General features: G+C 44.1%; 1 protein-coding gene across 4 annotated transcripts in view; it reads left to right on the forward strand.

The window, feature by feature from the left end:
- Positions 1-21,947, forward strand: part of LOC147610180 (Peptidyl-tRNA hydrolase II (PTH2) family protein) — a 90,293-nt gene extending 68,346 nt beyond the window's left edge. For 3 of the 4 annotated variants that reach the window (XM_086786248.1, XM_086786251.1, XM_086786249.1), the window contains 4 exons: positions 406-483; positions 574-646; positions 742-781; positions 21,576-21,947. In XM_086786248.1, coding sequence (XP_086642374.1) covers positions 406-483; positions 574-646; positions 742-781; positions 21,576-21,625 — 241 coding nt within the window. In that variant the 3' untranslated portion in view covers positions 21,626-21,947. The remainder of the gene's footprint in view (positions 1-405; positions 484-573; positions 647-741; positions 782-21,575) is intronic. The other variant, XM_086786250.1, reaches the window with a different exon arrangement.
- Positions 21,948-23,948: the final 2,001 nt, after the last annotated feature.

Consider the following 23,948-nt stretch of genomic DNA (forward strand, 5'->3'; position numbering starts at 1 on the left):
CCAGAAAAAGCCCCTTACTCACACCGGTCATGGAACACATCTGTTCTTTTGTCACCTAACTTTCTCTGGACAGTGTTTGCACGTTACATTAATTTTTCTTTTTCTATCCTAATTGAGAGGTTTTAAGGAAGTTAGAAGAAACTGCAGTTTGTAGACTTGCGAATGCCTGAGTAATTCGTGTAAGTATTACTCTCCAATTACTTTTATTAGGCAAGAAAGTAAATGTCTTCACATTCACAATTCTTTCCAAGTGTTTCTCAGAGGTAAGCGCACCTTTCTGATATTGCACGTGAGTAAGAAGCAAGTGTTTTTATGCAGGCTCAATAGCGAGGTTTTTTTTTGTGCGCGCCATATGCCGGAAATGACTTTAAATAATTACGTTTTTGTTGTGGACTTCGTTGTTAGCCAACGACAGCTTCTACAGAAGTGGGAGCAGTGTGGACAGCCCAAGATTGTTGTCACCTGCAAAAACCAGTTAGAGATGTGAGGTTATATACTGCTAGAAAAATTTAATGTATTAACCCAGCCATGGATCGTCAAAAATGTAAATATTTAAACTTCACATGTTTCCAGGAATGATCTGAGGGCAAAGGCAAAGAGATCTGGGCTCCCCACCTTTACGGTGGCAGACGCAGGCCGTACACAGGTTTGTATTGTTGGTGGAGGTATTAAAGGGTAGCTTATATCCCCTTTGCACTATTTCAAAGTTGATCACCTTTTTTTTTTGCTTGGGGTTATCAGGTTGCAGCTGGATCAAAGACTGTGCTTGTTGTTGGGCCAGGTCGTTGTTATATTTTTCACACAATTTAATGAATATTTTTGGCTTCTTCATTTTGTTCTCTCCTTCCACTACAGAAGAAAAAAGTGTCATCACATACAGCTTTATGAAGCGTATGCATTGTGCCTTGCCATCCCATGGCCTGTTGAGGTATTTGGAACTTATCTAATAAAGAACCATGCACTTGCCCAGTGATTGTTGCACCCTGCTAGGGAGAAGCACCACGAGTTTGATTCCTAACACGTGCACGCACACACATATATGTGTGTTTGTCATGTGCATCCCACACTTGGATGCCACATGGACATATCTGCACAGTTGGTGCAAGACCTGGCGTGGTAACTAGCCCCTTGTGAGACCTAGTCCAGGATGAGTCAGCCAAGGATCCACTCTAAATGTCTGGGGTCAGGTGTACAACTCCATGGTTAAGTGTGCATGTCCCACACATGGAGCAGTGTGAGTCTGTACTGTGAGTCATCCTTTGGGATTTAAAGACTTGGTGAACTGTTGTATGCACTTGAGGAGCCACATTTGTTGGTTTACATGCTATATACTTATTTGGCCTTCCACCTGATTATCAGAATGAGGTCCTTTGGAACCATATTTATTTTGACGATGACATCTACTGCCATGCCAAAAATTTTGATGATACTGTTGCTTTTAAAAGATACCTCACGCAAGAGCCAAAAATCCTTTAAAGACAAAAAGCAAGGGCATGTTCCAACATCCGAGGAGGGTCAGTTGTCACAATGCAATCCCAAAGAAGCGTTGTAGACGCAAGAGAAAGGCTGTGCTGCATACCGAGGAACTAGTGGCGAAGGCGCCGAAGGACAACCTGTGCTTTGAGTGCAACCAACCCGGCCATCACTATAGGGATTGTCTGAAGAAGAAGTCTTGAGGGGGTAAGACCTGTTAGAAGTCAAGCTCAGTTCCCATGTGTTCCTTCTTTATGTGTTAGATCATGACCGACACCAGCTATAGCTAGATACAGCTGGACATGTGTGCCATAGTTAATAAGCCGGTCACAGATAGATATTAGCTAGAGTAGGTCTTTTCTATATACATGTTAGTGAGTGTGAAGCTAATGAATAGAAGAAGATAGTGAGCCTGAAGGCTCTGGGTTCTGCTCCATTCTTTTTCTCTGTCTCTCCCTCTCTTCCGACATGGTATCAGAGCAGGGTTAAGTGAGCTGTCTGGAGCAGGAGGCGCTGAAGAACAAAAGCGCTGAAGTTTTTGAAGTGCAGACTCTCCGACACTGCATCCTGTAAGTTTTAACACACGAATTGTCTGCGTGGATTTCGCCTGGAGAGAACAGCACACAGCCTGCATGCTAAGTGAGCAAATGCATGCATATACACTGTGGAAAGTGCTAGATAGCTGTGACATGCTATTACATTGTTGAATGCATATCTGTGAGTTGCAACAGTGAATTACAGATTTGTGAATAGTCCAGAACTGCTGTAAACGTCAAAGAACAGCATATATTTTGTCATCGTTGACACACAGGAGCTCAATATTATACCCAGAAGGCATCGTTGGAGCATAGGGATATGCAAGAGCGTGTATGCGTTGGACTTGATGATTTGAAGCTGAAGTTTAAGGCTGGAAATTAATGCAGTAACATTGTCTTGGTTGGCTGCTAACTGTAAACGCAGTCTTGACTTGGATTCATGCATACAGGATGCCTGTGGTTGCCCATATGGTCATGTACTGAACCCAACACACAGCAGTGAATGTATGACATGATTTGTGGACTTTGTGAAGCTAGATAAAGCTTGTTACGCTGATTATTTGCGGATTTCAATCTGTGAGCAAGGTTTTCTAATACTGGTACTTGCTGTTTATGCACTGATTTGTGCATGTATGGTTATGTGAGGACTGCTAGATGTACTAGCAGATGTCTATGATGTTGTGGAACATGTATGACATGCATACAACTCAGCGTTGACACTGAAGAAGCTGCTGGGTGCTAATAATCTACACTTTACAGATAGCGTTTGGTCAATTTTACCTGTTGGCTTGCAGGAAGTCAATATTTTGACAGATATAGCCTATTGAATCATGGCTAATGCACAGGGCACAGATAACATTACCCAGATTGTTGGAGAGAAGCTGGATAACAAGAATTTTGCCTTGTGGAAGTTCAGGATGAAGAATTTTTTGGTTGGCAAAGGATATTGGGATCTGTGTACAGGTGATGAAGCTGAACCTGAGATGGCTGAAAGACCGACACAAGATCAGAGAAGAGCTCATAAGCAGTGGACAGAGAGAGCATGCAAAGTGTTACATTGGTTTTCTTTATGTATTTCTGATGCTATGGCAATACAGATCACTGGATGTGAGTCCCCAAAGGATGCATGGGACATACTCATGAAGAACTATGGAAATATAACACATGCAAGGAAGATTCAATTGAAACAACAGTTCAACAACATGTCTAGAAGTGGTAGAAGCATCCAGGTTTATACGACAGAGGTTAAGACCATAGCAGACCAGCTTGCCACCATTGGATCACAGGTATCTGAAGATGATATGATTGCTGTCACACTGAATGGACTTGGCAAGGAATACAAAGCATTCGATACATCTATTTCTGTTAGAGTTGAACCCCTTGATTGGGATGAGCTAGTTGCTTTGCTGTTGCATGAGGAGGTGAAGCTTGGATTGAATACAGGTTCTAGTGCGTCTCAGAGTAGAGACACTGTTTTGTACTCTAGCCAGCGTGGCAGAGGCGGCAAAGGCCGTGCTTCGTTTCGAGGTCGTGGTGATACTCGAAACACCTATGGACAACAACAACAGAGTAATTGGCGTGATATAGATACACAGAGCCAGCGTGGATTTGGCGGCTTTAGAGGCAGGGGGAGATCACCCCGTGGCAAAGGTGGTGCATCATGGCAGTCAAATGATCAATCTAACAAGGACAAAGACTATCATTACTGTGGTAAATATGGACACATAGAAAAGGATTGTTTCAAGAAGCAAAGAGATATGAAGACAAAGGGCAAACAGCATGGACACTATGCATCTTCTAGTGGTACTCATGATGAGCAAGTTGATAGATTGTTTGCCATGCAGCATGTGTCTAAGAATGCACCTAAACAGAGTAGAGATGAGAGATGGTACATTGACTCTGGGGCTTCTAATCACATGACACCCCATGGAGAGTGGTTTGATGAGTTGGTTGCAGGTTCACATGGTTATGTATGTACTGGGGATGATATCCAGCATGATATACAACACAGGGGAATTGTTCCATTGATGATGCCTAATGGCAAGAAGAAGAGCCTGCATGATGTACTGCATGTACCGTCAATAACGAAGAATCTTTTGTCTGTGGGACAGATGGCTGAACAAAATCAGCAGGTGAGATTCAATAAAGATGGTTGCTTTATTGAAGAATATGGTAATGGCTGCAAACTAATTGCTAGAGGCAGAAGAGATGGCAGAATGTTTACTTTGGATGCATCAATTCCTGAACTTAAAGCAGCTATGTTCGCACATGATGAGAATGCTATTCGAGATGTTGAAATTTGGCATAAGAGGATTGGCCATGTTAATGTACAAAAGTTGAAATCTATGCAGCAGAAAGATGTGGTACTTGGATTGCCTAAATTCAAGTATAATGATTTTGGTCATGTATGTCCTGCATGTCAATTTGGAAAGCAGGCAAGATTTCCCTTTGTGAAGCATGTAAAGAACAGCTCGAGACCCTTACAGTTGGTACGTTCTGATGTTTGGGGTCCATCGCATAATGCATCGTTTGGAGGAGCTCGCTATTATGTATCATTTATTGATGATTTCAGCAGATACACTTGGCTGTACATTCTGAAGCATAAAGATGATGTGTTTGATGCTTTCAGAGATTTCAAAAAGCATGTTGAAAATGAGTTTGGCTCTTATGTATCTTGTCTTAGATTAGATGGAGGTGGCGAATATGTCTTTAATGAGTTTGACAGGTATCTTGCAAAGTATGGGATACGAAGACAGCTTACTTGCAGCTATACACCGCAGCAGAACGGTGTTGCAGAGAGAAAAAACAGAGTACTGATGGAGTCAGCTAGAGCTATGCTGAATGAAAAATGTCTGCCTAATGCTTACTGGGCTGAAGCTGTGATGACTGCTGTCTATGTGCTGAATCGCACCCCTACAGCAGGGATTCATGATGTTACACCTTATGAGAGGTTGTATGGTCATAAACCAGACATTAGGCACTTAAAAGTTTTTGGCTGCATTACGTATGTGCATATACCAGATGAAAAGAGAAAGAAATTGGATCCTAAGGCAGTAAAGAGCGTGTTTTTGGGTTATGCACAGGAAAGAAAAGCCTATAAATGCTATGTGCCATCTACACATGAGACACTGATTATAAGCAGAGATGTTGTCTTTGACGAATTAGCTTCCCGGTATGGGAATCCAGTTGCTGTGCCTACTGATGGATCAGCCAGCACAAGTAATGCTGAAAATACCCCTGCAGTTAGTACAACCATGAGTGGTCTGACAGGTGATGTATCATCTACAGTGAGTCCTTGGTCTGGCAGATTGCGGAATCGCACTCCTACGTCCACTGACACGGACATGTCAGTGAGGGGGAGATTGGATAAGGGAAAAGAAAAAATGTTTGAAAATGTAACAGGACCACTTACTGCAGGTTATGAGTTGTCTAGCAGTGATAGCTTGGACAGTGAGTTGGGGATTCCGTCTGTCATGACGCCAGGTGCTAGGCAGAATCGTTATGTGCCGCCTCATGAGAGGCAAGCTCAGAGTGAGCCACAGTTGAGGAGATCTGAGAGGGTGAGGAGACCCGTTGACAGGTACACTTATACTGGATATTCAGCCCGTCATTATGCTTACATGACGAAAGTGACAGGTTTTAAAGAACCCACTAAGTTTGATGAGGCAGTTGCAGATGAGAAGTGGTGTGCTGCCATGGATGAGGAGTATTCAGCTTTGGCTGAAAATGGAACATGGGATTTAGTGCAGTTGCCTGATGGCAAAGTCCCCATTGGCTGCAAATGGGTGTACAAGGTTAAGTGCAAATCAGATGGGTCATTAGAGCGCTACAAGGCCAGGCTGGTTGCAAAAGGGTATGCGCAGCAGTATGGTCTTGACTATGAGGAGACTTTCAGCCCTGTAGCTAAAATCAGATGGGTCATTAGAGCGCTACAAGGCCAAGCTGGTTGCAAAAGGGTATGGGTGTACAAGGTTAAGTGCAAATCAGATGGGTCATTAGAGCGCTACAAGGCCAGGCTGGTTGCAAAAGGGTATGCGCAGCAGTATGGTCTTGACTATGAGGAGACTTTCAGCCCTGTAGCTAAAATGGCTATGATCAGAACTGTCATTGCATTGGCAGCAGCTAAAGGCTGGAAGTTATGGCAAATGGATGTAAAAAATGCTTTTCTGAATGGTGAATTGCAGGAAGAAGTTTATTTGGAACAGCTTGAAGGTTATGTGCATCCAGATTTTCCCGCATATGTATGCAGGCTGAAAAAGGCATTATATGGGCTGAAACAGGCACCCAGAGCATGGAATGCTTGAATTAGCAGCTATTTACAGCAACATGGGTTTAAGTTGGGTGATGCAGATCACAGTTTGTTTGTGAAGAAGACAGATCATGGCTATGTATTTCTGGTTGTCTATGTCGATGACTTAATCATATCATAACTGGAGATGATGAAAGCGGGATTGCTGAAATTAAATCATGTTTGCAGGCTGAATTCAAAGTCAAAGATCTTGGCGAGTTGAAATATTTTTTGGGAATTGAGGTAGTGTCGACACCTCAAGGCATATGGTTGCTACAGAAGCAGTATGCTCATGACATGTTACAGAAGTATGGTATGGCTGAATGCAAGGCTATGGATACACCCCTAGAGCAAAATGTCAAGCTGCAGATTGATGTTGGGGCTGAAATACAGAATGTAACCATGTATCGTCAGATGGTGGGCAGCTTGATTTACCTTACTATTACACGTCCTGACTTGAGTTATGCTGTGGGGCTGATTAGTCAATTCATGCAGAAGCCTCGCAAACCGCATTTGGATGCTATTAGGAGAATCATGAGATATGTGAAGGCTACGACTGATTTTGGGTTGTTTTACGCATATGGAAAACATCTTGATTTGACAAGATATACTGATGTTGATTGGGCTGGTTGTGCTTATGACAGAAGATCAACCAGTGGTTATGCATTTGGATTGGGTAGCAGCATGATCAGTTGGCAGAGTAAGAAACAACCTACAGTTGCATTGTCGAGTACAGAAGCAGAGTATTGTGGTGCTGCTTTAGCAGCATGTGAAGCTGTTTGGTTACAAAAGCTGCTGAATGATTTTGGGATTTACTTGGATAGCAAAGTGAAGCTGTATTGTGACAATCTGAGCAGTGTTATGCTTGCGAGCAATCCTGTCTACCATGCGTGCTCGAAACACATTGAGGTTCATTACCATTTCATCAGAGAAATGGTACTTGCAGAGCAGATTGACTTGCTGCATGTGAAGACTGAAGACCAGGTAGCGGACATCTTTACTAAATCACTTGGTAAAGATAAGTTCATCTATTTTCGACAGCTACTTGGAGTGTTGCAGATGGTTTGAGCTTGAGGGGGAGTGTTAGAAGTCAAGCTCAGTTCCCATGTGTTCCTTCTTTATGTGTTAGATCATGACCGACACCAGCTATAGCTAGATACAGCTGGACATGTGTGCCGTAGTTAATAAGCCGGTCACAGATAGATATTAGCTAGAGTAGGTCTTTTCTATATACATGTTAGTGAGTGTGAAGCTAATGAATAGAAGAAGATAGTGAGCCTGAAGGCTCTGGGTTTTGCTCCATTCTTTTTCTCTGTCTCTCCCTCTCTTCCGACAAGACCTCGGTACATATTACAGAATTGCTAGGTAACTCTTTGATCTCTTCTGGTGAAATTCATCATTTGAATAGTAGTAGTTGTCAGGGATGTTAGAGTAGTGAGTCTGCCTTCGGTCTGCATGATCCGAGCTAAGGGATCTATAGGCGCACATCGGGTGTGGATAGCTTTTGAGTCATATTAACAAAATACGCTGATCAAAGAGTGAAGGCATTGACAATTGATTGTATTAATAATTAAGTAGATACAAAATGAGTCATGATTCAAGAGTCTGGACTAAGCCTTAAGGAGGCACAATACATGGAAGGACTCAAATGACAAAAACTGCTAAAGCCTAGAGCTAAGTAGTAAGGCTCATGAATCATGATCCATGAATGATCATCCATGTGAAGTGCTCGCCTCATGGTCATGGGTAGCTTGTGCTAAAGGAACATCAAGCTCATCCTCACTCTCATCCGCACTGGCATGCTGCTGTTGCACCTCATCCTCTTGTTGCTCTTCTTGTTGACTCATCTCCCACTCGGTGAAGGGATCTGCCTTCTTGGTCACGCTCTTGCAAAGCATTCACAAGTTCGTGCTGACGAAGACAAGGTCATTGGCACGCTCTACCCCAAGTCGGTTTCTCTTTCTAGAGGCAATGTGACTGTAGGTACTCCAAAGTTGCTCCAAGCAAGAGGAGCTGATGGCCTGGCTAAGTATGCGAATGGCGAGCTGCTGTAGCTCCGGTCCATCCGAACCAAAGTCCTCCCACCATAGAGCGGCACCAACTTTGGAGCGGTCAATCTGTGCATTATCACAACTATAGGAGCCATGAAATGACCTATACATGGAAAGCTGGTCCCTAATCTTGCACCTAACCGATGCATCAGGCAGCACAGACGGTCCAAGATGATCCTCTACCCAACGCTCACCTCCCGGTCGCTCTCTTGCTTGTTGCCTTGTAATTCTGGGTCCACCACATAAGCTGCTGCATGCAATGGAGAGTAGTAGGAATTCCACCTTCATAGACACAAGGCATGGATCTCCTCGTATTTGTCTTCGTCAAGCATGAAGTCTTTCAACTTCTCTATCATGCGATCCATGGCCTCGTAGACCTTGCCTATGCATGGTTGCATAGCGTCTACAATCCTCAATAGGTGGACTATGGGCTGCACCATAGCATCTGTGGTCGTCACACTCTCCCACCAAGAGGCGTCATCTGCCCGTAACCTACACTCTCGGCCAATGTTTGTATGGGACTCTTGCATGTCGACAAACTCGTTGCTAAGGAAAAGCCCCCTCAAAGCACCACTACAATCCTTCAACCGGCCCAACATGAGGAAGTTGTAGGCAAACCGGGTGTCGGAATATTTGAGGAGAGAGAGAGAGGACCTCTTGTTGAACTCATGCCAAAGTCGTCGGTGGTTGAGGACAAAGGAGATCATGGTGTTGGCCTCCTCAATGAGCGGACTGATCCATGGCAATGCCCCTATGTCCTTGAGGAGGTTGTTTAGGCAATGTGCCATACAAAAGGACACCGTGACATGTCCATTTATACCTTGGAGGATAGCTCCCGCCGCCCTATTTGAAGGCTCCCCATCCGCAACAAAGCCCACTACATGCTCGGGGCCAATGATCTCCATGGTGGTAGCCCACTCCGCCGCAAGCACATCTGCGGTCTTCCCGGTGCCGGATGCATCATGAGATGAGATGAAGTACATCTCTCTACGGGAATATGCAACCACGCCATGAGTACTCCTCTTGCGGGTGTCGCTCCATCCATCCACAATGAGGGAGACTCCGTTCCTCTCCCATTGCCGCTATGTGTTCTTGGTCGCTTGCTCTACAATGCGCTTCTCCTTCTCGAGCAATGTAGTGCGCAAGCTCTCGGATGAGGGGGGCATATAGGTTGAGCTATACTCCCCAATCTTTTTAACCATGACCTTGAAGTATTCCGACCTATTCAAGAAAGCAATGAGAAGGGGACTAGTATGATGAAAACATGAATGATGAATTGGCAATGATTGATCGCACTTCCCTAGCCGCTTGAAAGGCAATGTGGTCGTGGAAGAAGAAGGGGGCCACCGCCATATCCACCTTCTTCAACTTGGGGTTCCAATTCTCCCCAAGTGTACATTGTCGCCGTGGGCCACACAAGGGTTGAGAGGCCGAGGAGATGGAGGGTGCCGGCGTTATGGATGGAACAACATTCCGACTCGATGGTGAAGGTGATGGCGTGCATGATCCCGATCCACCACATGACTCCATCGTAGAGGCTTGAATTCCTCTCCCCATCGTCACAGGATCCACGGCCACTCGTGGTGTCCTTCTTGCCGCTTCGACCACCTCGTAGACGGCAAGCTTATCGAGAAGTTCCCGTCTCTTTTCGGGCGTAACATTCATGCAAAACTGCACCTCATGCCCACTCTCATGCAAGAGGTGGGCTCGCACTTTGTCGGCGCCACCTGTTCACCGATACGGGCAAAGCTTGCATGCCCATGGCTGAGAACCACCTCTAGGAGTGGATGGGGTGTAGTTAACCTCCTCCCACCGTGTCCATCCCGTCGTCCTTCTATGGGAAGCCCTGACACGTGAGGAGGATGCCATGGTTGAAGATGGCTTGAGAGAGGAAGAGAGAACCTCACGAATCTGTCTTTGTGTGGTGGAGGGTCCTTACGCTCTTGGTCGGGGACGTCTTGCTCGCAAAATGGATCGAGCTCTCTTACTAAGAACTCATCTGGGGCGTGGAGCTAGAGCGTGGGTACGGGTGGTGGGCTCTGATGTCATAGTAGAGGAACTGTTGTGGGTAGTGGATTCCGATGTGGATGTATGTACCACAAAGAAATCTGTGATGGCTCTCTGTGAGGTGTCCTGACAGAGCCAGGGCTGTCTCTCAGCATGCTGCCTCAACATTACATCCCTGTGTCGTCTGAGCTCCATCAAGTACATGCCCAAGCACCTTTGATCCTCAAACTATATCACCCGTGTGAGTGGTTGGAATCCCTCTCGGAAGAGGCAGATACACGGGCTACACATACACCAAACAGGGGTGTCTCCGTCATAAATTGGTAAGAAGTGTGAGTTCTACAGAGATCACTTCTTGAGACTCTCTGAGGATGGATTCTTTGAGATCTCGGGATACATACAGATACACATCTCACATGCCATGCGTATCACGATTGGCTAGCTTAGGGTATCCTCCCACCGCCTCAGAGTAGAGATTGGCAGAGCTAAGGATATCTCACATGAGGAGAGAACATGCACAATATGCATCACAGGAGCAGTAGAGGATGAGGCCCATTATATGCTTAGTTGCCCGGCTTACTATAGATCTAACCGGATGATCCAGTTAATCTCCTGACGTGAGAGATCAAGGTATGGGGAATCCAAGCTATACTGAAACGGGGGGAGATGGTCTATTTGTATGCCATGTGCATGAAACCACTCGACTACCTCAGAGTACTATGCATGTGTCGATAATGGTGGTTGCCGTGTCGCTGAAGAGGAGGGCAGTGCAGCTCGTCTCAATCGCTCCCTCTCCCTCTCGCTATATAATTGCATAGAGGACTCTAGTGCTAGTCGTGGGAGGCGATCTCTGTCAGGCGTGAGTTCTACAGAGATCACTTCTTCAGACTCTTTGGTAAGAAGTGTGAGTTCTAAAGAGATCACTTCTTGAGACCCTCCGAGGATGGATTTTTTGAGATCCCGGGATACATACAGATACACATCTCAGATGCCATGCGTATCACGATTGGCCAGTTCAGGGTATCCTCCCACCGCCTCAGAGTAGAGATTGGCAGAGCTAAGGATATCCCACATGAGGAGAGAACATGCACAATATGCATCACAGGAGCAGTAGAGGATGAGACCCATTATATGCTTAGTTGCCCGGCTTACTATAGATCTAACCGGATGATCTGGTTAATCTCCTGACGTGAGAGATCAAGGTATGGGGAATCCAAGCTATACTGAAACGGGGGGAGACGGTCTATTTGTATGCCATGTGCATGAACCCACTCGACTACCTCAGAGTACCATGCATGTGTCGGTAATGGTGGTTGCCGTGTCGCTGAAGAGGAGGGCAGTGCAGCTCGTCTCAATCGCTCCCTCTCCCTCTCGCTATATAATTGCATAGAGGACTCTAGTGCTAGTCGTGGGAGGCGATCTCTGTCAAGCGTGTATACATGCGGAATATAAGTGACCGTTTGAAAAAGGGCATTTGTAACCATGGTCACCGTGAAACACATTTTGGTGCTGTTGAAACGTGAAATGCATTTCGCTATTGAAACGTTTCAATCATGGACGTTTCGTCCAACGTTTCAGGGCAGCTGAAACGTTTCAGGGAGAAAGAAATAAAAACGTTCAATATTGAAGATTATTGCAATTTGGCTTACGGCTCCACCAATTATGAGGCATGTTATTTTTTGTTTATGTAACATGTATACAGTATGACCCAGAATGAGGGAATCACTTAGAATTGTCCATGGATGCAATCAACAATGCATCGCAGTTTTAAACTTTGTTTGGTTATTCACTCTGGATTTTGGTACTTTTATTTTCTTGATTGTAAGTATTAAAGTAAAATTGTAAATAAGTTTGAAGGCCTAAATTTGAAAATTTAGATTTGGAGCCCAAATTGGAGGGGGAAATTGCACTTTCGTTCTCAAATGGAAGACATAAATCTTAAATTTCACATCTTGGCAGGCCCAAATTTGAAACTTCAAATTTGGGCCCCCAAATTGAGGGAACATTGCACTTTCTCTCTCCAATTGAAGGCCCAAATCATTTTGTGGAGAATGACATGGCTATATATTGGATGAGGGTACTTCGAGCTACACTTGTGGTTCGGAGTAATTAGTGAGGGAAAGCTCGTATATCACATGGCGGCCATGTGGCCATTTGTAAAGTAAATTTTTGGTAATACATCTTCTATTACGAAAAGGGAGAGAGAGAAAGAAAGAAAGAAAGAAAGATATATTAAGTGTTTACTAAAGACCCAATGGGCCTATGAGACCAAAGTGGTACAATAATGTCCATGGCATATCTCATCATGGAATGGAAAATAAAACAGAATGAAAACATAAATATAGCTATCTCATTGGCGTGATACAAAACTGTCCATGGAAACTCGTCATGGAAAACTAAGAACATAAAAACATGGGAGCAACAGCAGCTCCGAGTAGATGGTATACCACTCTCCAAAATGTCAAGCATGGGGTTGACGAGTATGGCCGAGAGGTCTCCCTCAGCTATGTCACGTGGAAAGGTAGCTCGATGGCGGTGGAGCATGTCCTGGATTTGGAGCTGATGAGGTGATCGTGGCCAACAAGGGGGTCGAGGGCGTAGAGCACGCTGGAGTGCAGAGGCTCGGTCCGAGGTAACTGCTCTTGGGCAAGGTAGGTCCAGAGCAGCTGGTGGAGGGTCCACAAGATCCACTATGTCGGTTTCCTCCACCTCCTGGGTCCGGAAGAAATTGGTGATGGTTGGCTGTCGAGGGAGGGGGCGGGGTGGCTAGGGCCTGTCTCAAGGTGTCCCTGTGTCTGCGGAGCTCAAGCAGGAAGAGGCCCAGGCAACGCTGGTCCTGGAAGTCAATGATCCTGGAGAGTATACCGAATCCCTCACGAAATAGACAGTGAAACCTCCCGCGGATCTCATAGTATACTGGGCAGCGGCATATGTCATGCTCCTCCGTCTCAACCTCTGTGTGGCATAGTTGGCAGATCCTCTCCTCTCTGGGAGAAGGTCCAAGTATTGTGCAGTCCAGTGGATAGCAATGCAGCCATCTCTCATCACTCTTGTACATCCAAGGTTAATATAACATTACATTACATTACTCTTGTACATCCAAGGTTGATACCATCGCCTGAGGCAGCCCTCAGCCATTTTAACGTAAGCTGCAAAGAGCTCTCTGTGCAGTCGACAGCAGCTATGAAACAAAATGCAGGTCCAACCAGCCTGTAGAAGCATAAATGCACATCACAAAGCTGTGCAGTAGATGCTACATGAGAGGGCCAGCATTCAGCTATTGGTGATCAGTAGGTGAGAGAGAAAGAGATGTAACAAAACTCCATAGAAAGATTACACGCACACTGTATAAATTGATTGATTTGATGGATCGAGTACAATGCAGTTTTATAGGCTCGATAGCCTTATCTTTTGACTAAGTCACACATTGGGGTAACGACACATGGCAAGATTTGTGACACCACTGCTTATTACATAAACACACACTAAACGGCTATAAGAGCTTGTTCACATGCCTAAGCACGCTAACATAAACAAAGGGTGGTTCACTCATACGAGGCTCTGAATACCCGACAATCCCTCCTTCGGAGCGAAGGTGGTGAGACCCAACATGAAAGAAAGACACTACCTTCTAACCCGATCACATACTATGTCCGAGCCAACCCATCATGCACACCTCTCATGTCATGATAGCCCTCCAATCACATAATGCAATTGAGGCAGCAAGGCCACCACTTTAGTCACCACGCTGGCTCCTAACTGAGATCAAGGAAAACACAAAGCCTTTTATAACTGAAGGTGCACACACAACATAAGTAGAGGGACTACTCACTGACATGATAGCTATGGAAAGGTTTAGCTGGCAGAATGTAATTAGAAGCATGGACATTATGTATATATGGAAGGTTGTTTGTCCTCAGAGAAAGGGCTTCACTTTTCATCATAATTCATTTACAGGTTACAGAGCAAGACTAGATAGATGGTATGTGTTACATGCTGACCATGCTGATCCCCTTCCTTGCCAAATGTGGGTGGATCATACATTATGGATTTTTGATCATGCACCTGAATGGCTGGGGTTGGATTTTGATGTGACACTTGATAATGTCCAGTTGCCTGTTAAGCGACTTTGTTTGGTAAATATTAAATATCTTTCTCATCAACCATATCAAGATATGGGTTGTAAATGTTATTGATGCTCTTCAAGCTGAGATCTATGAAGATATAGATATTGCTTGGTATCATTTTGCTCATCGCATGCAAACTGTCATCAAAGAATATGGAAAATGGTATATGGGCATAGAAAGACAACAGCTTCTTATGGTCAAGCAAGACATCCAACAATTGGAAGAATTAAGCCATACATGTACTCTCTCATGAAGAAGAAGGGCATTTATAGTATGCGAAGCACATGATGGCAGACAATAAATTGCAAGTCAAGTCAGACAAAACCTCTCCTGTATGAGGGATGTTCTTCGCAAGCTTTTAAAAAAAGCTTGAAGTAGCTAGAGTTAAGCAACGTATTACCAAAACACAAAACCCAATGGTGAATGGACTCAAATTGTATCACTTGGAATTTGAATGTGTATCATTTTCACCATGTTTTTGATGCTCCAGATCAAATGTCTCGTACTGCGATGCAAGCTCGAGCAGAGTTGTTGTCTCATGTTCATGCAATTATGGATCACGAGCAAGTTGATCAATTGGAAATGCCTTTTATTGAATGTGAATTGAATAAGGCAGTTAAATCTTTGGGAAGATGGAAATCTCCTGGCTAGGATGGTTTAACAGTAGATTTTTTTTTTGCAATTCTGGGATCAACTTGCAGACCCTCTTTTACTCATGATGAATCAATCCTAGATAGAAGGCATTATGCCCTCATCGTGGCAAGAGGGACTTGTCAAACTTGTGCCTAAAAGATATCTATGTACAAACCTATGAGATTGGCAACCCATCACATTAATGCCAATAATCTATAAGGTCATCACCAAAATGCTTGCTAATAGATTATCAAAAATTCTGCATAAAGGCATGCACCTGGCACAATACAAATTTGTTCGTCGACAACAAATCACAGACAATATTTGTAATGCTTATGTGCGTATTGAATATGCCAAATACACTGATCAAGATGTGCTCTTACTACAAGTTAATGTAGCCAAGGCTTTTGACACAATTCAGTGGGATTACATTTCTACAATTATGCAAAAGCTTGATTTTGGCACTAAAATGCAGAATGTTATTTATTAGCTATATAAAGATAGCACAACTCAATGTATCTTAGGAAAAGGATTGTCTTCTCAATGGGTATTGGGCCGTTCAGTAAGGCAAGATGCCCCTTCAGTGTATTGTTGTATGCTATTGCTACTCATCCTCTGCTTGTTTATATAAATGTGCTCTCTGAACAAGGTCATCTTCATGGCTTGAAATTGCCTACTGGAGGCAATCTCATTGCTCAAGCCTATGCTGATGACTCTTTCTTTTAAAAACATGAGAGAGGATCTGCAATGTCTCATGCAAGCATTACATTTGTTTGGAAAATTAGTAGGGCTATTTATCAACTTTCAGAAGTCTACTCCATTGCCTCTCAAACAAGCAGATTGGCATGCTCTCTTGTGGCCAAGAGTTATATGCCAACCTCATGAGATTGCGCCATTTGGGTTATCCATTGGGCTGGAATATTTCTTTTAAAGATGCGAGACATTGGGTCATGCAAAACTTCATGCAAAGCTGGATTATTGGCATTTATCTACATGGCTTTTGCATGTTCGCCTAAGAATCGTGCAATCAATTCTTATGGCATACATACAATTTTGACTCCCACTCTAGGTGTGGACAAAAAAGCAGCTTAATTCTTTTATGTCCCAAGCGATGGAAGTCTTTTGAAAGACTTCTAACCAGAAAAAAGGCCTACGTCTACTGAAACCTGATTGTATCTGCTCCCCCAAAACGTAGGGTGGGCTGAATATTCTCAATATTCATTATCATTTCTTCACCATAAAAGGCACTATGCTTTCCACATACTTTGCACAGAGTCAACCATGGACTTTGATGATCTCTGACGTGTCAAAACTTTTAAGTTGACTCTTTTGGTAGGCCATGTGAGTGGCAAAATTTTCGGATACCCTTATTCTACTCAACTGATTAAAGATTGGCAAAAGATTCTACAGTGTCTTCATTGGTCAGGCAGACCCAGAGAGAGACGAAATTCTCTACGACAAGAAAGTCTACATTGGATTTGAGCATTTGATTGTCTACTCGCTCTACGTTCTCCAAGAAAGGCATACTTTCTGTCCACAAAGGGGATCTACTTGTGTCAAGATGTCATCACCAATGAAGGAAGAGTAATGTCTTTTCCAAAAGCACAACAATGTTGGCATTTGGGCATGCATTGCAAACCAACTTGGATACTAATCAGAGAGCAGCTATAGCCATTTGGTGAGTTATTGGATGACCATATTGAAGGGTGGCTTGGAGATTGTACTTTGCAAAGAATGGAACATGGACCATTCCCTAAAGTCCCTTTATCACAGCTCACTGTTTCTAGATTGTATCGATTGATTCTCCCAAAACCATGGTTTTTTGATTATGCTAATCATCTGAATCCATCAAACCCAAAATGGTGGAAGCAAAATTTGCATACGATCTGGGATAACAATTCACCTCTGAAGCAAAAAGTTTTCATGTGGAGATGTATTGTTGGAGCAAGCATATTGCATTTGCTAAATGCTCTTCTTGTCAGCATCAGAAAGAAACAGTGCGGCACATATATATATATATACATGCATGTATGTATGTGTGTGTGTATAGAGAGTGCTCATGGGAGGTACATGGATCCTTTGCCCACGAGCTCAATGTATCTAATCGTAGGTAGGAGAGGTTAGGCCAGGCCACATTACACCACCTTCAAGGTACTCCCATATAGAAGCATGAAATAGGAAACAGGCCAGCATATCCCGAGAGCTCCCATGGGTGGATAAAAATTCCAAGTTGTGGGATAGAAATCCCAAGGCAAGCCATAGAAAGATCGTCCATGTTGTAAATCTGGAGTAAGGGGCTGGCTATCTCGAGTACTTTGTCCTCGCGTGTAGCTGTATGCAATCCATCATGGACCAACCCTTCCATTTGATTGGAATTCAGGTAATGTACACACACTTTTTTTTTTTTGTAATATCCAGTGCAGTATATTTATATGCTCATAAATTTACAAGATGGGAAGTCTCCGAAGCGGAGAGTATCCCAAATGTCAGAAACATAAAGAGAAAAGCTCTAAACAAGAAGCATCCATATCACCCTCATGGCAGGCATCATATAAGGATTGCCGCAATGAGGCTCTGAAGGATTCATATGACTGGTGATTCTGCCGACCCAAGTATGCCAAATTATGCTCACTCCAGATTGTCCAAAGAGCCCAATAACACATGTACACACACACACACACCCACACACACACACACACGTGTGTGTGTGTGTGTGTGTGTGTGTGTGTGTGTGTGTGTGTCTCTCTCTCTCTCTACATACATACATACATATATATACATACATTTGTTTGTTTTTGTGTGCGGAGGTGCGCTTTGTACATATACATATATATGTATATAGGTGTATATACATGTAGAAAACAATGAAGTGGAGGCTATAGTGGACCATAGAGAAACATGGCTATGGCTATGGCATAAAGAGAGAGAGAGAGAGAGAGAGAGAAAATGAAATGATATATTAACGTCTCTAAGAGGCCATAGTGGCCTATGAGACCAAAACTGAGAGTACATCTGAAGTTGGTGTCTCATCAAAGAGAACAACTAAATGAGACTAGAAAGTACAATAAACTGATTGTCCTACAATTGTAAGAACAGAACTGTAAGACTCTGAGATGATACTGAGTAGAAAATACTGGAAAATACTAAAAAATGTATATGAGGTAGATCCATGTATGCTGATCAGTTGAAGTGTTGCCCTCTCCTTAGATCAAGTATCTCCGCCATGGGGCTGTCTAGAATGGAGAGGTCGTAGAAGTGAGGTAGGCGCCTCCGATGCCGAGCAATAATGGCTCTGATCTGGCGATGGTGAGGATGCCGTGGTCGGGATCCTGGTGGGCGTGGCCGACGAGCACGACATAAGATAACTGCTCTATCAGTGGTGACTCCCTGAAAGCATGGTCGGTGCCCTGATGGCCCAATAGAGGAGGTATCAGGAGGTGTGTGGGCTGGGTTGCTGGTGTTGGTGCTGGTGCCGAAGAAATCTGTCAGTGTCCTCTGCTGTCTAGGTACATCATGGCTCGGCCTCCTGTCTGCCAAGAGAGTCTCTTTGCGTCTCCTGAGCTCAAGTAGAAACAATCCCAGGCATCTTTGATCCTCAAACTCCATGACCCTGCGTAACGGCCCAAAAGCCTCTTGGAAGAGGCAGTGATATCTCCCTCGGATCTCATAATAGACTGTACATCGGCAAATGTAGTGTTCCTCTGTCTCTACCTCTTGGTAGCATAGCTGACAAATGCGGTCATCCAAGATCTGATGCACATATCGCCCTGTCTCAATCCGCAACTGGTGTGATGAGGTCCGGATCTGTCCAATGGCACATGTGATGAGGTCCGGATCTGTCCAATGGCACAACGTATCCCATGTGATAGGTGTACATCCATGTACGCCGGGCGGGTGATAAAATCATATGGTGAGAGGTGTAGAAAATGGCTCTTGTAATGAGCCATTTTCGTGCCTAAGGGCTCAAGGGGGCTAGTCCATGTCCTCTCTGTGTCCACTCTGATGATATCCATCCTGATCACGCAGTTTTGCTCTGAGCGGGTGAGATCCAAAACTGGACAATCCAGACTGTACTGAAAGGGTGGTAGTGCCTCTATCCGCAAACCATGTAGGTCAAACCATGATCTCATCTGAGCGTACCAGCAATGAGTATCTCCATCCTCTGTCAACTGTATGGATGAGGTCAATGCCAATCGGGAGTACCTCTGCTAAGGGAGCTCTCATAGCCGCTGTAGTAACTGCCTGGAATAGGGCCTCGGTTACTACTGGTGGGGCACCTAGCGCAGCTAGAACAATCTCATGTGGTACTGATGATTTGGTCCAAATCATGCGGGGAATCATCATAATCAGTGGTCTCTCCATTTGCCTCCATCCCTCATCTGTCCCTCTCTGAGATCTGTGATGTATACTGGGTCCCCAAATTGGAGCTCCGTACAAGAGGGTCGGTGTGACAAGCGTATCAAATAGCCACAATTTGGTGCGTGGCTCCTGAAACTGTATGTGTGCACACTGCCTCTCAAGTGCCCCCAAGGCTGCATGCCCTCGAGCTAATCTAGCTGTTGCTGCCTCCTTCAGGGAGAAACGCGGTCCTGTGAAAGTAACTCCTAAGTAGACATATGACCTGACGTACTCTACCGGCTCCCCTCGAAAAGTGAACTGATGCTCTGATCTCGTCACCCATGCCTGTGTGGTGTTAAACACCATAACCTTGGTTTTCCCAAGGTTCACTGTCAGATCTTTATCCGCACAGAAAGCCTGTAATGCATCCAGGTGTCTCTGTAATCCCTACGGAGAGTCTGAGATTAGAACAATATCATCAGCATATAACAAGATGGGTATCAACACCCCTGCCAAGCATGCCCCTGGCCTCCCAATCTGTCTACATAATCAGAGACCGCATCAATGTACAGTCCAAAGAGGGTGGGCGATAGGGGGCATCCCTGCTTCACCCCTATCGTGCTGGTCACCCTATCAGATAGTCTGCCTGGAGCTCGGACTCTGCCTGTCATCACAAACTCATACAAAGCATATATCCCCCACTGCATATCCTCGGGTACCTCAATGTCATGCAATATGTGCATAAGCCTGGAACGTGGTACAGTATCGAAGGCTTTGCGGAAGTCCACAAAGCAGCAGTATATCCTTCTCTTATGTGCCTTGCCCTCTTCAATAAGTGCCCGGAGTGTCAGTATGTGATCCAAGGTAGTAAATCCTCTCCTGAAGCCAGCCTGTCCATGTGCTCGATGACCATGCCTCTCTGCCCATCGGCTCAGCTCCGACTCCAATATGGAGCCATATAATTTGGCCAAGTAATGACCAATCATGATTGTCCTGTAGTTGCCTGGCACCATGGGGTCCCCACTCTTAAAGAGTGGTAAAATGATATGCTCTGTCCAGCTTGTTGGGAAACCCTCACAAATGGCACGATTAAACACATGTACGATGAGCGGAGCCAAAGTGTCTCGTGCATATGAGAAGTGCTCTCCAACTAGCCCATCATGATTCTATGCCTTTCCATTCTGTAACCTGTCTATCGCATCTAGCACCATCCGTATGGTAAAAAAAGTGCTACTAGCCGGTCTAGCTCCCAGTGGAGGGGGGGTGGGGGGCTGTCCTGGTGCATCATATGGAGGGGATAGAGAGAAATAAAACACGACTCATTATGAGATCGTCAAGATGCTTCAAATGCTTTCTTGATTATCATTGAGCAAAGTGCCTTTAAATAGGCTCCATACATGCTGCTAATATAGCTTAATTAGGTGAGTGATTAGGTGTGAGTGGGTGGCTCCATAATTCTCTCCACCTTGTCCTCTAAATCAGCTCCTTAATTCTAGCAGAGGTAGATGCCCCTTTGACTTTTGCCTTGTGGCTACTTTCTGGATTTTATCAACTCTCTTTTACAAGAGTTAAGGCTTGTTCTCCAACAATACATACAGATAGAAAGATACATATATACTTACCCACCTATTTTCATATGTTTATATATGTATACTTATTTATTCATATATGAATATGCATTTATTTATGTCTATGTATATATGCATGTATATAGTATTGATGAATTATGAATGCCAACCTCGATAGTTTTGTAGTTTTTTTTTGGATTTGTTGGGTCTGTTGGTAAGTTGGGGAAGTTGGGGGGATCTATACTAAAAAGTTCATAAGGTAGTTGAGATAAGGCTGGCTTGAGTGGCCTTGAGCCATGTATTGAAGAATTGTGATTGGAGTCTAAAAGATCAATGCCTTGAGTCAAAGAGAAGAAAAAAGAATGATTTAGATGGTTGGGGATGTTTGAGCCTTCTTGTTTTGAGTATGCAAGTAACAAGTCATATCGGTTTGACTTTCTGAATCAAGAGTCACGTTGCCACTATGACTGGTCTCATTCATCATATATGCATGCAATGACCGTTTCAAAGTGAAAGCAGGTTTTCTTACTATTGTGAATGACATTTCTCTACAGGTTCCAAGGCATCAGTCGATGCAATAACTCGCCATCTTCGACTTTTATAAACGAGCACTACTGATCGAGACTATTGAAGTTTCCTTCATGGCTAATCTAATCCATTTTGGATATGATGTTTGGCAATGTCTTTATAATGGACAATATTCTCATGATTTTGTCATAGAAACAAGGGAGCACAACTTCAGAATGTAGGAACAGTTGCTTGCATGGTCAGAGATTCGTAGTCATATGTAAGACTACCTCATCAAAATTTTGGCGAGATGTATATTACATGAAAGTTGAGCATTTTGATTTCTACTATGATTTATTATCATTTTCACATGGAGTTGGTATGTAGCTGCAAAAAATCCACCAAGTTTTTCTTTGCATGATTTGTTTGGGATGTTGATAAATCATGGGACAAATTGAAAAAAGATACGTTTAGCGTTGAATTAAAAAGAGCCAGATGGCACCAAGCTAGGTGGAATTCGACCTGCAAGAGACATGCTATGTTTGCAAAACAGTAAGAAACACAAATGCGAGATGCGAGATGTTCGTAGGAAATGCAAGGGATGTGTGAAATGCATACAAAAGTACAAGAAGGGGTTATAGCAAATGTCTTGCTGCTGCTGGAAGCTAGACAAGAGGCAAAAGCAAATATGCTAGGCTTGTGGGAGAGCTCAGACAAACACAAAGGTATGCATTGAAGAGACCAGAAAGGTGGCAGCAAGAGTAGCTACACAAGCTAAGGAGGCACCACTTGTATATACAGTGGCCAAGCACAAGCCTACCAAGGTGGTTGAAGACCCTGTGAGGAGAGAAGCGGACTAAGATATTACATGATGGGCACTAAATACCAAGATAAGACATTTTCATTGGAAATAATCACAAATATGATTATTGGTACTAAGGCCATTCTGATCTTGGCATCGATCGACTGTGGTGGATGCCAGAAAAGAACATGCCGAACATGCCTTGTATAGTGACATTTAGAAATTGTCCCACAAGGTAGATATACTTTTGTAGGGGATTCCAATGCATGGAGATTCACCGAGATGTTAGGCTTTTAAGAGGATGGATTGAATCTCTATGAAATGATGCCATATGAGATTGCCACAGACAAATACTCAGTTGACTGCGATTTCCTTAATCACAACTTGAGATGGTTGCAACACATGGGGCTTGCTTATATTTAATGGTATGATAGTATGGGTTGTTCGTCCACATCCTCTAGCTCCGCATATCTTTGTGGATTACCCACTAGGTCCACCTTGATTACACACATACCCCATTTTCATGTCACCTTACTCATGGTAGGATGTGAGCTCTAAAAAGTGAGAACAGTCCCTTGGCCACCGATCATGTTGAACATTATCACCACTCTGACTTCTCTTGTGAGCATGACATAAGCTGCAATAACAACTTGTCTACCGCTGTCATTAACACCCTCTTCAATCACGAAAGCCCCAAAAGGCACCACCTCACAAAATGGATGGTACGATGAGGAATGCTAGACTTCGTGTGAGGCACACAAAGGAGGGTAGGTGTCTTCTAAGACATCACAAACAAGAGTGAAGGTGAGTAGTAATTGCTTGAAATTCTCCACAATAGTAATTGTAAAGGCTTTTGGTAATGTTTTTTAGAGAAAAATCCTCCTCACACACTTGCTCAACGTGGCCAACCAGCCAGCCCATAGATGGGGGGGTAGAAAGTTATTGGTATGCCAAAGTGATAAAATAGATGACATTACATAACCTATCCATGGTTGCATTGTTACCTTTTCAACTCATTATTGAGTCATTTAGTCAAAAGCAATTAGGGACAACATTCATGAAGCCTATGGTTTCCTACTATTCCCACATATCCAAAAACCTCAGTTTCTCTCGCAAAAAACCCTAATTTATATTCTCTCTCTCTCTCTCTCTCTCTCTCTCTCTCTCTCTCTCTCTCGTGGAGGTGATCACAAAGACACAAAAGAAGATGGACGAGGCCGAGAAATGGATCGAGGTCGCCAAGAAAGGGAAAGGTAAAGAATCGCCGCCCATCCCCACTCCCACCATCATCAACATGACCCTTGAAGAGGAGCAAAGGAGGAAGACCCGGGCCTTACATGTACGAGTGTCCGGTCTAAAAGACCGTGATGATGCGGAAGGGGAAACCAAGGAGCTCTTCTCTATGATGGGCATTGAAGCCACGCACACAAAGGCATGGAGAGTGGGAAAGAAGAGGGAAGGTAGTGGCGAATCTTCTTCTAAGGAGAGAGCACTTATCATTCGTTTCCCCTCCATGGAAGCGAAGAAGGACTTCTTGAAGAGACGTCCTACACTCGAGCAAACGGGAATATTTCTTGGAGATGACCTCACACTCTCGCAACTTGCCCACATGAAAGAA

Source organism: Cibotium barometz, chromosome 49, assembly GCF_041138505.1.
Source record: "Cibotium barometz isolate CiBa-2024 chromosome 49, ASM4113850v1, whole genome shotgun sequence".
Taxonomy (NCBI): domain Eukaryota; kingdom Viridiplantae; phylum Streptophyta; class Polypodiopsida; order Cyatheales; family Cibotiaceae; genus Cibotium; species Cibotium barometz.